The sequence below is a fragment of the Excalfactoria chinensis genome, chromosome Z (assembly GCF_039878825.1).
Source record: "Excalfactoria chinensis isolate bCotChi1 chromosome Z, bCotChi1.hap2, whole genome shotgun sequence".
Lineage (NCBI taxonomy): Eukaryota > Metazoa > Chordata > Aves > Galliformes > Phasianidae > Excalfactoria > Excalfactoria chinensis.
This window is the reverse complement of record NC_092857.1, coordinates 13,588,532-13,603,894: the sequence shown is the minus strand read 5'-3', so window position 1 is coordinate 13,603,894 and position 15,363 is coordinate 13,588,532. Positions and strand designations below refer to the sequence as shown.

Here is a 15,363-nt window from a genome sequence, read left to right as displayed (position 1 = left end):
ACTATACAGAAAGGAGAAAAAAGAATGAGATATAATCTAAAAAGCTATGTCAGCTTTTCATTGGGACTCTGTTTTGTAAATGCCCTCCCTGTCATCACACGGGATAGAAAAGGACTCTATGTGCAGTATGTGCAGAATACTGTGCTGAATACTGCACCTGCCAGAAGCAGATATGCAGTTTTGTACTTAACCACAAGAACAACCAAGCTAGAAACAGGTCTAAGCAGAGTAAAATTCAAGAGTACTCATTTTAGAATGGAAGGGTGTTAAATATATCTGTTTGACCCTCATGTTGTTACTTTCTCTAGCCAAAAGAGATCTTTAAATGCCAGTTCCTTGCATTTTTCAGCATTTGACCAAAAAAAAAAAAAAAAAAAAAAAAAGAGAGAGAGAGAGAGAATGGAAAAAATGGAAAGCTTCATCTAATGTATGATTTTAAGACACTGTGATGATTAATTACTATTTAAACTGTTGGAATCAAAAGAAAATCATTTTCGGACCTTGAGTTGTACCCAGGACAGTAAATGAACACCGACAGTAATTCCACAGACACTCTCCAAGGAGCAGGCTTTTCCTTTTCATTTTGGTTTTATTTCTTTTTTCGTTAAATGCTACAAAAGAAAAGCCTAAGACAGAATCACTAAAAATTTTCTGACATGCTCTGCACTCAGTGCAAATACGTGCAGAATAAATACTCCAAAGAACCATAAACAACATCATAAAACATATTGATTCTAACATTAAATGGTTTCATTTTTAAGGCTGTTTAAATGTCACCCCCAGAAGCCGAGAACATAAATTTAAGAGCTAACTCTCTCCAGAATAAACACCATAATTGGAGAAAATCATTTCTAATTTCTGTTGTGAAGCTAACAATATATTTAACATCCTAATCTAATGAATCAGTCTAATTTTAGAACTATTTGTTCTTTTCTACATTTTCTGTTCTTTAAATGAAGATTGACTCCAAATGCCACATGTAATTGCATAGGCGGTTTTCCATTGCATCCCACTGATCTGCATTATTAAACTGCCTCTATTTCACAAAAGTTCTGGTCTTACATATCAAGGAACTTGCTGTGTTTCTCTCGCAGCTCACTTCTCCACCGCTCTGTGCCCCTAGTTCCACCTACTTGCATTCCAGAACCATTATTTTACGATACTAAATATTGAACGAACACTCAACGTCTAGCAATGCTTGCCCATATCCTGTCAGACCCCTATCCTGCACTATGGTGTTAAAAGATAGTACATCATATGAAAGATGCCTGTTAATTACTTGGAAGGCTGACAGTTTGGTGACGGGATAGAAATATGAATCTGTCATAACATCCAGTTTGTGAAATGACAAATCCATTAGGAGAAACAGAATCAAAGGAGAAAAACAACAACATATGCCTGTCCGGGAAAATAATTGCTTGAAAAATCACTTTAAAATAGCCTTGGAAATGGAATATTTGTTTCTTTCTGGCAAAGGAAACTGCTTTAATAATAATATTAAAAAGAGAGAGAGAAACATTCAGACATATTTTATAGGGGAAACCTTTGCCATCCCAATAAAGCCCCTTTTGCTTTGAAGTCATACGCGTGATTCAGTAAATGACTCATGTTAGCAATTAGAAAATGGTCATTTAGGGCCCCGATTTCTTTTGAGACAAGGAGGGTGAGGGTGGGGAAAGAGACACAATAAATCTTGAGAGGCTTAAAAGGAAGAGCAGGCTAAAGTGTGAACTTTTTATTTCAGCAACGGAAGTGAGAAATCAGTGATTCATTAAAGGAGAGAGAAAGACCTCCATGGAAGCTGGCAAAGAAGGAAAAGGAGCTAATTATGTCTCTTCCCCTTTTTACTCTCTCTGACCAGCATATAATCTGCTCTCTCAAGGTCTGCTAGCAGCATGTACTTCTTCCCAACCTTTCCACCCAACCCCTCCTCCAGTAAGGGGGGAGGGGGAGGTCTAGCAGGCAACAAGCTCCAGGTGGCTTTCTCAACTGCTCCGCTGCCAAAAGAATAAAATAAAATCCTTCGCTAGAAAACAAGTTTCTTTTTTTTTTTTTTTTTTTTTTTTTTTGACTGTTGAGGGGGGAGCCTCCCTGGAGGGGATTGGTTCAGCCTGCAAGACAAGGAAATTAGTAAGGCATGAGTCTCCAAGCCATGCTGGTGGCCAGCACTCCGAGGAGTGGAGCGCTTTAGCAGCAATTAGCAGCGAGCCGAAGGCGGCGGCGGCGGCTGCTGCTGCCGCTGCAGCCCGGGAGGAAGCGAGGGCAGCTCCTGGGGCTCCCTCCTCAGCAGGCACAGCTCTCTCCAACTGCAAAAGGGTTTCAGATGTCCCACCGCTGCTTGACCTCCTGCAAATAAGGGTTGACCACCAGAGGCACATCCCACCTCTGATTTGTAATCGCTGACATTTAGGCTACAGCTTCCAACCTGTTTACAACCAAAGGGGAGGGAAAGGAAAGGAAGGGAAGGGAAAAAGGGGTGGGGGGAGAGACAAGTTGGGATTTTTTCCCCTCTTTCTCGTTCTCTCTCCGTGTGTTTTTTTGTGGATTTTTATTTGTTTGTTTGTTGGGTTTTTTATTTGTTTGTTTATGTGGGGGTGTCTTTTTTTTTTTTTTTTTTTTTTTTTTTAATACTGTTCTGGAGAATTTAAAGCAAAACAAAGAAACTGCCTCCTCTGTGGCTGTCAGTGAGAAAGGACGAGTTGTGCAACTGGTTTGGGATTTGCAAGAGGGCGAGGGGGTGGGGATCAGAAGAAGGTGCAAAGCCACAAAGTGTGAGTGCGAGTGTGTGTGTGTAAAGGGGTGTGTGTGAAAAATCCCTTCCAGCACCCCTTTCCACTGGTTGTTATTTATTATTGTTGTTGTTGTTCATTCTGCTGTCATCTATTTTTCAGACCTTTCTGCATCTAAGATGGTGAAGAAAGGAGTGAGGAAGAGAGCAAAATAACTACTGGGAAGTCTCAAACCAGGTTGGGGAGTGTGTGTGTATGTGGGGGGGGGGGAGGGGGGGGGAGAGGGAGGGGGAGAGGGTGGAGAGGGGAAGAGAAAAAGGAAAGAGGATTAACCACAGCAACCCCCCCAAAACACCAACAGCTCTTTTTTCTGAGGGAGGACTCGAAGGATTAAAAGGCAGCAACTTCTGAGGCGATCTGTCCCCTGAGTTATGGATGTTGGTGCACTTACTTCAGGCCAGATCAGAGCTCAGAGGGATCTAACCAGAAGCAGCAACCACCGGCTCTCCACTTGCCTTTTACCAGGTTTTACCCATCCAGTATGTTTCTTTTGATAAGACATTTTCCAACGCCCAGAGTTTCAGTACAATGTGCAAATGGATACTGACAAATGGTGCCTCAGCCTTTTCCCACCTGCCTTGTTGCTGCTTGCTGCTGCTCTTCTTGGTGTCTTCTGTGCCTGTCACCTGCCATGACCTCGGCCAGGACATGCTGTCCCCGGAGGCCACCAACTCTTCTTCTTCATCATCCTCCTCCTTCCCCTCGTCCTTCTCCTCTCCTTCCAGTGCGGGGAGACACGTGCGGAGCTACAATCACCTCCAAGGAGACGTGCGCAAGAGGAAGCTCTACTCTTACAACAAATACTTTCTCAAGATCGAGAAGAACGGCAAGGTCAGCGGCACCAAGAAGGAGAACTGCCCCTTCAGTAAGTACGGCTCCGCCGCGCCGCGGCTCCAGCGCCGCGCCTCCACCGCGGCAGCCCCGGCCCGGGAGGGAACGGTGCAGGGGGCGCGGGGGGCTGTTCGGGGTGGGCTCCTCCGGGAGCTCCCGCAGGCACGGGCGCGAGGATCTTCCCGGCCGCGTTTGTTTTGCAAATGGCTTCGCCGAGCACAGTTTGTTTCTCTGCATGGCAGAAGAGCAAATTAGAAAGATTTGTGAGGATGTGGCGCGGAGCGTGTGTTGGGGGGAGCATTGTCTCCCGAATATGAAAATCATTATCCCCTGTCATTAAACTGCCTTGACGAGAACGCTCTATTAAAACAATGCATCGATTTCCCCCACGCACGCACTCCTCCCCGCGCCGCACCGGGGCCGTCCGCCCCGCTCTCCCCCCGCGGCTCCTCGGGCGGCAGCGCCGGAGCCGGAGCGCTGCATGGCGAGCGGCTGCGGCGGGACCGCGCGGACCTCACACGCATCTCATTGTCAGTCTCTGCTCGGAGAGAAACGGTTTCAAAGTAAAAGTCGTGCGGCTGTTCCCATGGCTGTGCTTTCGAGATTTTCTGCCGGGCTAATTAGGCTTTTAGTAATAGCGGGCTTCTGGTAATGTATTTCTGGCTGTCAGTGCTGGAAATGTAACCTTTATTCGGTTTTCTTGCCTGTGCAGTCTCAAACTGAAGCAACTGTAATAAATCACAGTATATTGCATTGTAACTCTTTCAGTGACTGCATCCCGCTACAGGAGTGTGCTGAAGAAGTCAGCTCTGTTATGCAAGAGTTGGGCTCCAGTGGTGGAGCACCACTCCTTGGTTCTGGGGTTATTCTTCATAAATCCAGAGAAACCTGGGGATAAAGCTCCTGTTAAACAACTTGAGGAGGCTGGCTAGCTAATGTGTCAAGTACAGAGCACTTCAGGAGGCTGCTCTTCAGTATGACAGACATCACGGTTAATTCAGCTGTATTTCTCCTAAATACCCGTAATGTAGGCATAGAAGTAGGGAGGAGAAGGTTGATGTATCATATGTCACTGCTTCATTTGCTCCACCTTGCAACTTTGTACTTTATCATGCGCTTAATGTTTGTAAAGGGTTTAGTTGTCAACACAGCTGTCTTACCACCTCCCTTCAGCATTACATAGAAAGCTGAGTTCTTGGAAAACAGAGCAGCTCCAAACACTTTGACAAGTTTTGTTTAGAACCAGGTCCTAGCGCTGTATTTCTTAGATCTCTGTTTTTTGTAGAGGACAGCATGATTCCATGAATATGGGATTCTGAGATCTTTGTGTGCATCTCTGCAAACACAAAGCCATGCTGCATAGAACATCTCTGCAGTACAGTTGGTGAGGAGCCCAACCTGTAAACAGTGTGTGCAGAGAGGAAAATGCTCTTCTTAGTAGAGTTGTTCAGTGAGTGAAGCTGCATGAGTTTGTGAGATCCCACCAGTAAGGGAGAGAATAAACCAAAATGCACATGCACATGGACTGAAAGTAGAAAGATGTACAAGCACAGCTTTGTATAACTGTGGGATATGATTGGTTTTCCTAGTTTCCAATCAACATATCAGAAAGAGAATTGACATTCTTGGAGATGTCAGGTTATTTTTTCACATCTGCAGAGTATCTACTGAAAGAGAGAAGAATGTATTTCTTATAAATGCTAACCAATCACTGGGTTATATGTGGTTATATTCTGTCTTTCAAGTTTACATGCATTGAAGAGAGGGCTCCTATCGTCCCTACGGTGTGCAGCTAGCTAACCCCACTTACACCACATTGTGTATAAAGTACTTAAGCACAGAACAATTAGGCTTCTGCTGGCAGAAGACAGGTCAAACAGTTGTATCTTATTCTTTTAATAATTACAGTAATTTGCAGTGTGAAATTGTGTTTTCTGTAAAAGCACATAGCCTGAGACCCCCTATCTGCTGTATCTTAATTTCAAGGATGTCTGTATAGCAAAGCATTGCAAGTGACTCAAAATCTCTTCCTACCAACACCTCCTGTAGCTGTGTAATCAGAATGCCACAGTGCCGCCACTGTGCTGATTGCTAGGCTGATTCCATGCAAATATGTGGTATCATTAAGGTAATCTAAAAATGTGTGATTACAAGTGAATACATTTCTGCCATGCATAAAGGGTTGGCCAGCCAGCTCCCTGAACTGGAGCCTACTTAGCATCAAAGGCTATTTAATCCCTAATAGGAGCTATTCCTTCAATACCATTCTTCCCTAGACTCATAATGGTGACTATTGGAACACAAGACTGTGTTTGGAATTTAATTTGAGGGCTGATTTTCTCATACGCTAATGTTTAGAATCCATTTGTGCTGACGTGAAGCCTTATCTGCAGTGCTTTAAGATCATGATATGTTGTGTAATTAGGCAACAGCTTTCATGGCTGCCTGCCAGTTAAGCACTGTCAAGTAAGAAGAACAGTTGGAGAAAGTCAGAATAAACACAGAATTTAGTCCTCAGCCTTTAAAATTGTTCAAGAAGCATTAGTAGCTCTGCTGTGTAAGTATTGCATGGAGTGCACTAAATAAAAGTTTACTTTGGCAGATACTTTCCAACTTGATTGCCTGGAACTCTTCCATTAGCCTTTCTATACCTATAGGGCAGCAGGAACAGAGGTGGCTGCTGACAGCGCTGTCAGGAGGTTGGAGGAAGCGCCATTCAGCAGAGCTGGAGCATGTTTGTCAGTAGATACAAGCAGGACCCTTTGCAGATTTTGTTCTATTGATCCTTACAGACAAAGCTTTGTCCTTGAAATGCAACAGCTCGGTGCTGAAGTACTAATTCATCCCTCAGTACCGCAGCTGTGAAGTCCCTTTCCCGTTTGTGCTGGGGACATTTGCATGCACGAACCAGGATAGCTGTACTGCTTTCTGGAGATTAAAGTATTTATGCATGGAAAAGGGAATGCCAAAACTCCACAGTGAGTAGTCAAAGTGCTTTTGCTGCAACCAGACATCTGGGATGACCAAGAGGATCTTTAGCCTTGTGTAAAAGTGGAGAGAATTGCACATGTCCAGATTCAGACCTGTCCTGCGCCTAGAAGGAGGGAGGAAGTATTTGGGTTTGAAGAACCACAGGCATTGGGGCTGCATGACATAAACCAGCACAGGAAAACTTCAACATATATTTGGGTAATATGCTATTTTTTAATTGATGTATAAGGCAACTGTAAACAGTGCTATGAAGCTCACGACCTTCCCATTTAAAGCACAGACCTTAGTTGAAGAATAGTGACACAGTATGTGATGCTTAATTAGCAGCAGCTAACCTGCAGTCTGCAGTGGGAGTTGTGCCCGAGCGAGGACTGCTGGACGAAATCTTTAGGTAGGTGTGTGGTTGGGGAGTGGAGGCCGTGCAGCCGAATCTGCGTCTTAGTGGGAAGGATTACCGGAGCGGTTCCTGCGGACCAAGCGGTGCTATGCACAGCCTACGGTAGGTGGCGGCACAGCCACTGCCTCGTGTCACCTCTGCTGGAAGAGGTGGGGGAGAAGGAACTGGGTCCTTAGCTCCTTGCGCTGATTTAGCTCAAGCAAAGCTAGAAGGGCTTACACCACCTGACAGGTTGTTATTTGGCGCTCAGAGCTTCCAAAATGGATTAATCCAAACAGTGCAAAGACACTGCAAGTGCAGAGTAAGAGCGTTCCCAGGGAGAGCTAGCATGAAATAATTAGCTACTGCTCACAGGCTAATCTGTTCCAGGCTTTTTCCCTGAGTATGCAATTATCTTTTATGTATGGCTTTAGGATCTCCTGACATTCCTGTTAGTTTTTGCTTTTGCTTTGGTTACTCGGGGTTTGGGTCAGTAATGTAGTGAATAATGGCTAGAAGTAGCAGAGCCTCATTCTGCAGCTCAAAAGATCATGGATAGCCGATCTAATTGCTGAACATACTGATCATCAGTGCTAGAGGTTTTAGGGATGCATGATGTATAAAAGCACATAAGTATATAGTTATGCCAAACAATGGGTTACATACACACAGATAGCATTAAAAGAGTTATGATTAAGCATAACCAACTTGATATTTAATTGGGTGGGGTTTTTTGTTGTTGTTGTTTTGGGTTTTTTTGTTTGTTTTTTGTATACCTCAAACCTTTGTAGGTACAATAATTTTGGATATGCAGCTCAAAGTGGATTTGGTCAGTCAGTAAAATATGCTACATTCCTACCACAGTTGCTCAAGCTAGCTGTTTGGGGTTATTGACTCCTCACAAAATGCTGTTTCCAAATTAATGGGAGAACTCTTCTCCATTTCTTTCTGAAGAAGGGTTAGTAGCCTTCTGTATTGTTGCTTTATTTAGAGACACTTTATTTTGCTAGAAATTAAAAACATTTTAAATAGGAAATAGTACTGTCACACTGAAGTAATTTGAACTTTTTTTTTTGCTTGTTTGTTTTGTCTTTAAATGTGAAATTTATGTTTTTATGAAGATGATTTCTCAATTTAAGCCTTTTTTCGTCTTTTTTTTTTCTCCCCTCCCCCCCCCCACCAGAACTCAGACAATTTATAACTGGCAGTGTACAACCTTAGGCACTTACAATTTATGAATGTGGAAAGAATTGTACTATTTAATGTCTACATGACACTCTCCTGTTACCCTTACTGCATTCCTGCCTTGTGGACCCTCCGTGCTGATACCATAGCCCCATCATAAATCTGTTCAGAATACACGGGTGTAAGAAGACTTTTTTGTCTTCATAAATCTAACCTGTAGCCGTGTGACAAAAATAAAAGAGTTAAGGGTAGTGTAAAGTTTGTTCTTAAAACCCCAGAAGGGTGAGGGCAAGAGGCATGGCTCAGAAAGGTAGTGCTGCTGTTCTGGTGGGGGGATTCAAAGGTATGGCACAGTCAGAACTTCCCTTGAAGGCAGCCTTAGCTCAGCGAGCTCCCTTGAATGTGCTCACTCTTTTGAAACATCTTGGATGCATTCACTCATAGGATAAGATACTCTGTTTTGAAATAAAGCATTTTAAGATGACTTTCAGATGTTTTAGAGATGTGTGTTTCAATAGAGGCCTTTTCCCTTCACATGGGAGTTCAATCATATTCTGCAGTAGGGGAGTTTTCATTTCATCCACAGAACCTTTCATTTTGGAAAAGAATAAAAACCCTCCTATTAGCAAGCCTCGTTTGCCTGTGTCTGAAGTTAAGGGTGGCAGGTACTTGGGAGAACTTCCCTCATGATTGTGGGAATGTGGATGTGGCCTCATATTTCCTCTGAGTGAGTAATATAATCACATAAGGAAAGTTCATAAGAAGAGAGAGAAACTTTTGTAATAAATATTGTACATTTATCTATAAATCTGAAATTTGGGATGATAGCAATAGTGTCAGCAAAGCAGAGAAACAATTCAGTCAACTTTGGGTTCATTCTAATGCTCTTTTCATGGCTTGTTTTTGTTTTTCTCAGTTTTCAGAAGAGTTTTCTGCATCAAGCTCCAAGGGTCTGTTCCTCACCAAAAAAATTAGTTTGCACATCTTGAATAGCTGCTGAATTTGCTTGCAGTTGCCGTAAGATACCGAACCTTGTCCTCATATTCTAGGGTTTTTCATCTAGGAACTTCTGATGCTTTCAGCAGCACAAGACGTTTGAACACTTCAGCATTAACAGCTAACATCAGCTAGATTACACTGTATAGAGAAGAAAGCATTGCTTGCTTTGGATCCTAAAAAACAAATAATCAAATAAGAAATGGAGGTTTCATTTAGTAATGTGAGCATGTGCCAATATCTTATTTGGTAAGCACAGTAGTACTACTACTATGCATGCATGTACTTACAAACAGATTTTCCTTCTGCTTCAACATTATTATTATTATTATTTTTCATGAAATACGTATATCTCACACCGCTCATTGCTCACATACTTTGAATGCGAATAAGTACTTTAATGATACATGGAACCATTGGTCTCCTGAACTGAAAAGATTCTTTCCTAGCAGTATTAATTTCATTTGTTGCTAAAGCCAGTTTGTTGTAAAACATCTCTGTTGGTTCCAACACAGTAAAAGGGAGACAGGAAACACTGTTACATGAAGTTTTGAAAAGCCAGCCTGGGAAAGCTCTCTGTTTTTATGAAGAAAATGAAAAGCTTCAGGGAGAGGAGTGAGGAGGAAGCGGCTTACTTTTTAATCACTGGATGGATATTAAAACTGAATTCATTAGCTGAACGGATTATTAAAACTGATTGTGCTACTTTGTGAGTACAGTGCAACAAATGGAAGTTGCAAGGGAAATAAAGGTTTGTGAGTGAGCCAGGTCACACACTAAATAATGGCTTTAAAGGCACTCTTTGCTTTTAAATTAGGTCACTTATGTTCTTTCTTTGAACATTCAGTTCTAATTGCAACAGTAAATCAAAGAATACACTCAAAGTAGATTCCCATGTAAGGTGGACAACTGGACAGTGCCTTTTTACTGCTACCAACACGTGCATCCAATTACTGGGTTGATATACTCACAGTGTCAGCTGTAAAGCATTCCCCTATTTTATAGTCAGCCTAAAGAATTATTAGCCTGTCCCCTTTCACATTTACCTCTAAATAATCTGTCAGTAGTGTATATCTTCTACAGCTAAAGAGGAATTTTCACACGCATTGAGTCTGACTTTCCAGAAAAAGGAAATGTTGAAATTACACCAAAAAAGTTTAATCCTTTCTCCCCTCTCCCTCTGACTTCTGATGCTGTGCAAGAGAGGAAAAGGCTACATTATAAGTATGAACTTTATACAAAGATCAGGTCTTTCTTAAAATTTGATTTAGTCATTCAGCATAATGCCTATTCCTGCAGTAGTTGAATATGTGATAGACAAAGTTCGTTGTTTTTCAGGGTTAGTGATTCACCCTACAGAGAGAACAGGGGTGAAAACAGGATTGAAGGAGTTTGGCTGCTCTTCCTCTTTCAATTACTGATACTAGAGATTCAACACATAGCATAGAAAAGAAGGAAATGTGTGTTTTCTTTCAGGTTTCTAATGCACATCTCTGGAAGCTACAGACTGACTGCAGTATGTGAGGACTGGGGAGGGGATGCTTAAGAATTTTAGAAGCACTTAGGATGTTCTTTAACTGCAGTTAAGGTATGGTGCTAAGTGGAGGCTGGGTATATACCAATGATACCTTGCTTATATCAGAGTGCCAGAGCAACTCTGGAAAGGATGACAAGAAATAAGGGCAGCACATGTCAGAAGTGGAAGAGGGGAACATGGCTTCCCATTCTGGCAGCAGGCAATTCACTCCCACTGAATAACAGAATCGTAGGGGCTGGAAGGGACTTCTAGAGATCAGCTAATTCAGCCCCCTGCTAAGTCACGTTCCCTACAGTGGGTGAATCACCCATCTCATCTCACTGCATCATCAATTTGCTCACAGTTTGAATCTACAGAGCCACAAACTCATTAACATGCCTATTGACTTTGCTTATAAGCACATGATCGACCCTGGGATATAAATTCCCCCCACCCCCACTTCCATTCTGTCTTCTCTGGATCTGTTCTATAGATGCGGTTTGATAAGTGCTCTGACTTTCCCTTACTCAGATTATTCTTCCTGTGGATTAGTCACGTGCATTGCTCCTAATGTCAAAGTTGAAACTGACTATTTACTAGTAGAATGGTGGTCATCCTTGCCCTTGGAAGTAATCAAACAAGCCACAAAAAAAAAAAAAAAAAAAAAAAAAAAAAAAAAAAAAAAAAATTGCGTTAAAGAAGAAAAATACATTGTTTTAGTTTGTTTTAGTTTGTTTGATCATTTTCTTCAGCTTTTCACTATCCTTATACTGTCTATCTCCTAATTTTATTATTAGAAAGACACACTCGACAGGGATCAAAATATCCCTAGATTTCTAAGTGGTTTAATCTTTTGGAGGTGGAATTCAGGTTTTTTTATGATTTGATGTTATCAAGTATGTCATATTTTGTAAGCTTAAAAATAAGCTTATTTTGTAAGGTTCTGAAGAAGTTACATAGCTACAATCTCAGCAGCTGTTGCTACAGTGGTCATAAGAGTGTATGCTCTAGAAGAGAATAGAGAATTGCAGTATTTAAAATGAAGAGCTGTTGATAAGACTGTAGTCGTAATGCTGTTAGTTTTTTTTTCAGGCATTTTTACACTGTAGGAAATGCTGAGCTTCTTGACATTCACTGAAGCAGCCTTTGACAGCAACAGAATATATTTCATTCACTTTATATTTCCCAGACACTCAATTTTCCCTGTGGATTTCCAGGGGTAAAAATTGAAAGTGTTAACTGTGATAATCTGAAAGTACCCCTCTCATTCACAGGAAGAATCCAATAACTTGTGGTAACTTTAACTGTAGCTGACATCACTGAACCCTTTTCCCCTGCCTCAGGAGAAGTGGTGCAGTGCAGATGGCCCATGTCCTGACAACAGAACACCTTTCCTTTGTCAAAACTCTACTGGTAGCATTTGGAATACGTAGATTAATAGAGTACTCACTGAGAACATGTCGCTGCAAAACTAACATTAACATGAAAAGAAGCAGAAGAAATAATCTAGAGCAAACCATGTAAGCTGAGTATTCAGATACCTTGGAGTAGACTCACAACAAGCATACAATGATGCTCAAAAGCTAACCTCTACCCATAAGAGATACATGTAGGGTTTTGCTGCTGCCATTACTAGGTATTTGATCAAGGGGCTGGGCACAACCATTTGTTAACTGGAGAAGAAATATTGCACAACCTGAGCATCATGGGATGCTCTGAGATACAACCAGACATCCAAAATATTGTAAGCTCTTTTATAAATTTACCTTGTTCTTCCAGAAATAGCTTGGAAAGAGATTGGCATGTACATAATGGAACAAAATAATCATGTCAGCTTTTCTATGCATACATAAAGATACTGGGAAAAGATACTGGTTCAAGTATGGTGATTGTTATGAACATGTCACGTATATTTTATCAACAGAGCATCACCTCTACTTCCAAAGACTCTTAAGACCATACAAGCAATGACTCACATTGTAAAGCAATTCATAGTTTAAACTGCTTAATGGGCCAAAACACAATTAACTGAAGTTAGCAGTGATAGCTGCAAGACACCCTTCCTGAGAGCCAGTATTTGAATCAGTTAAAGCAGTTTTGCTGCTTCTATTGGATTTTGCTTTGTGGGCAGCCATAATCCTAGGTCAAGGAAGACTGGGTCAGATGCTGAGCTTATGCAGGTTAACCATCTATTTACTCTGCCAATGGCAACATTTCCCATGGCAGACAATACGAATGAAAAATCTCTGCTTCTCTGCAGAGAAGTGGATCACTTGTCTCACATCTTCAAATGCCCAAGGGTGGAATTAAAACCCAAATCTGTATATACAATGGCATATAGAGTTACATTTTAGTTCTTTCTTTTCTTATATGTCATGCACCAGTCAAGAACGGTAATTGACAGTTGATTCAAAGCTGACGATTGTTGTATATTAAAGAGCTACAAGAGTGAACCCACTGATATCACTGAAAACATTTTAGGATCACTGTATGGAAGACATATATAGATTACTACTGGTATTCTATATATGTGTGTGAAATAGATTGCTATGGGGGTTTGAATGAGGACATGCATTTCAGTTGGGTTGCATACCTTACAGAGCAACTACTCTTTCAAGGTTGCAACTGAAGTTGTATGAGAACAGTTCCAAAACTAGCATTCTTTGAAGAAGCTATTATTTATACAAACTTCAGAAAGGCTCTTAAAAGACCATTACAGGATTTTTAATTAAATCAAGGCTAAAATGCAAAAGGGCCAGAAAAATGACCTGGGAATGTATGGAACGAAAGGTTCATATCCTTCAACATAGGAGGTGAAAACAGACTGGGAATAAAAGGTTGGACTCTTCTGAGTTTTCATGCTCCTTCTGCTGATAGTTAAGCAACACAGAGAATAATTTTTGTTTGTTTGGTTGGTTTTTGTTTTGTTTTGTTTTTTTCAAAGAGAAAAGGAAGAAGAGTAAATAATTTGAAACAATAATATCCTATGGGCAGTACGTCTTGAGTATGTTAAGTGTCATAGAGTGTTAGGTATTGTGAAATATCAGGTTATATATAAGATTTTTGTCCATTGTAAATAAAATTCATGCATACATTTGGTTCTAAGCTCTCTCTGTCTCCTTGCTTCTGATAAAATCAGAATAGTAATGTTTCCTAAATGGACAAGGCTCTCATGAAAACAAGTTATTTATGAAACACACCAGTAACACCGATGTAAGTGCCAGAAAGAAAGTCCACTAGGAAGTTAATTGCTTTCTTCAGAAAAGTTTGGATGTAGGGAATAGGAAGGGTAATATTGTTCACTTTATAGAGGATGAGACTAACTGATTTCTTAAATCCAGCAAACACGTTTGTCTTTTGATCAACAAAAACATAGTATTTCCCTGGAAAAGGAACATTCATCAAAGCACTGTCAATATTACTCAATACATTTGTTGCATAGCAAAAAACCCAAAAGTTAATGGCAAAACATCTCCTAACAAACAGGCACAAATTGGATTTGCCCTTCTGCCAAGCTGAGATGAGACCTGGTTGTGCTGCATGAACATTAGAATCATAAAGGATGTCAAATTTGGGTTTACTTTAAAGGTCCAAAAACAAGGATATTTCAGCTCAAAGATCTATATCATTTCCACGATTAAACAGTTTAAAGCAAGCAATTTTACTCTCTTCTCCTTAGCTAGGCCTATCAATCAAAGAAACTTGAGAATAAAGTTTGCCTAATAATCTTAATATTTGTTCCAATCACACATTCTTAAGACTACCTCAATTTTCCTGAAGCTGTTGGTCTCCTGGAGTTAAGCTACTGGAATTATCTTGTGTTTTTATTATTATTATTATTATTTCTTCTCTTACCATTTTTATTATTGATATCTTCCCTTTGGTGTCATAGGCATTATTCTTTTAGTTTAATTTATTACAGTTACTTTTACATGTCACAAGTTCTCTTTGAAATGACAGCCATCCAAGTTTAAGTCTTTTCAACTTTAGTGAAAACACATATAATGAGGCTGACGCTTGGCTCATGTGGTATTAATCTGGTCTCTTGGTCATTTCTTCTGTGTCTCCTGCTACAGTCTGCTCTGAAAAAGACATATCTGCAGCTGGGGAGTACATAAGATTAACTTCCGCCTCTCTGTGGCTTCTTGCCTCAGACCACACACCAAATAATTCCTCAAAGCATTATCCAGATTTGCTCAAAATTCACCATGCTTGCTTTATTCCTTCAGTTCTGCCACACATGCAATTGTGGACTCTGCTTGCAGCTGATTCTGCTTATGAAACAGGAAACATTTTGCAAAGATGAGGATTTAGAGAAAAACACCATTGTAAAATATCTATAATAATTTTTCTGTGGAACTCTTTTGGTTTTGCTGAGTTTATAAATGTACATGGTAGACCAGAAAGGTCAGCAAAAGTAACCTTTTTGTTTTTCAACTGCACTGAGTGCATAATAAACCCAATCTAGCTTGCCAGCAGAGGCTGAAATCTCGTAACTGCTGTGACCAAAATGAAATAAATTTTTTAAAAATGGAATGATAATGCTTAGGTTGAAAAGGATCTTTAATGTTGTCTGAACTATTATATTGAGTAACAGTACAAAGAAAAGTCACTACTGTGTTGATGGGATTTCTCTCTTATCCATGGATCTCAAATCTTAATTGTGGTGTAAAATCCTT

The 15,363-nt window shown here is 40.7% G+C and overlaps 1 protein-coding gene across 3 annotated transcripts in view; it reads left to right on the top strand.

Annotated features, from left to right (window-relative positions):
• Positions 1-2,149: 2,149 nt before the first annotated feature.
• FGF10 (fibroblast growth factor 10) overlaps positions 2,150-15,363 on the top strand; it is a 60,667-nt gene continuing 47,453 nt past the window's right edge. The window contains exons 1-3 of one of the 3 annotated variants that reach the window (XM_072359498.1): positions 2,150-2,358; positions 2,892-2,966; positions 3,091-3,654. In XM_072359498.1, the coding sequence (XP_072215599.1) occupies positions 3,318-3,654 (337 nt within the window). In that variant the 5' untranslated portion in view covers positions 2,150-2,358; positions 2,892-2,966; positions 3,091-3,317. Of the gene's footprint in view, positions 2,393-2,705; positions 2,772-2,891; positions 2,967-3,090; positions 3,655-15,363 lie in introns of those variants that run through there. The other 2 variants (XM_072359497.1, XM_072359499.1) reach the window with 2 other exon arrangements.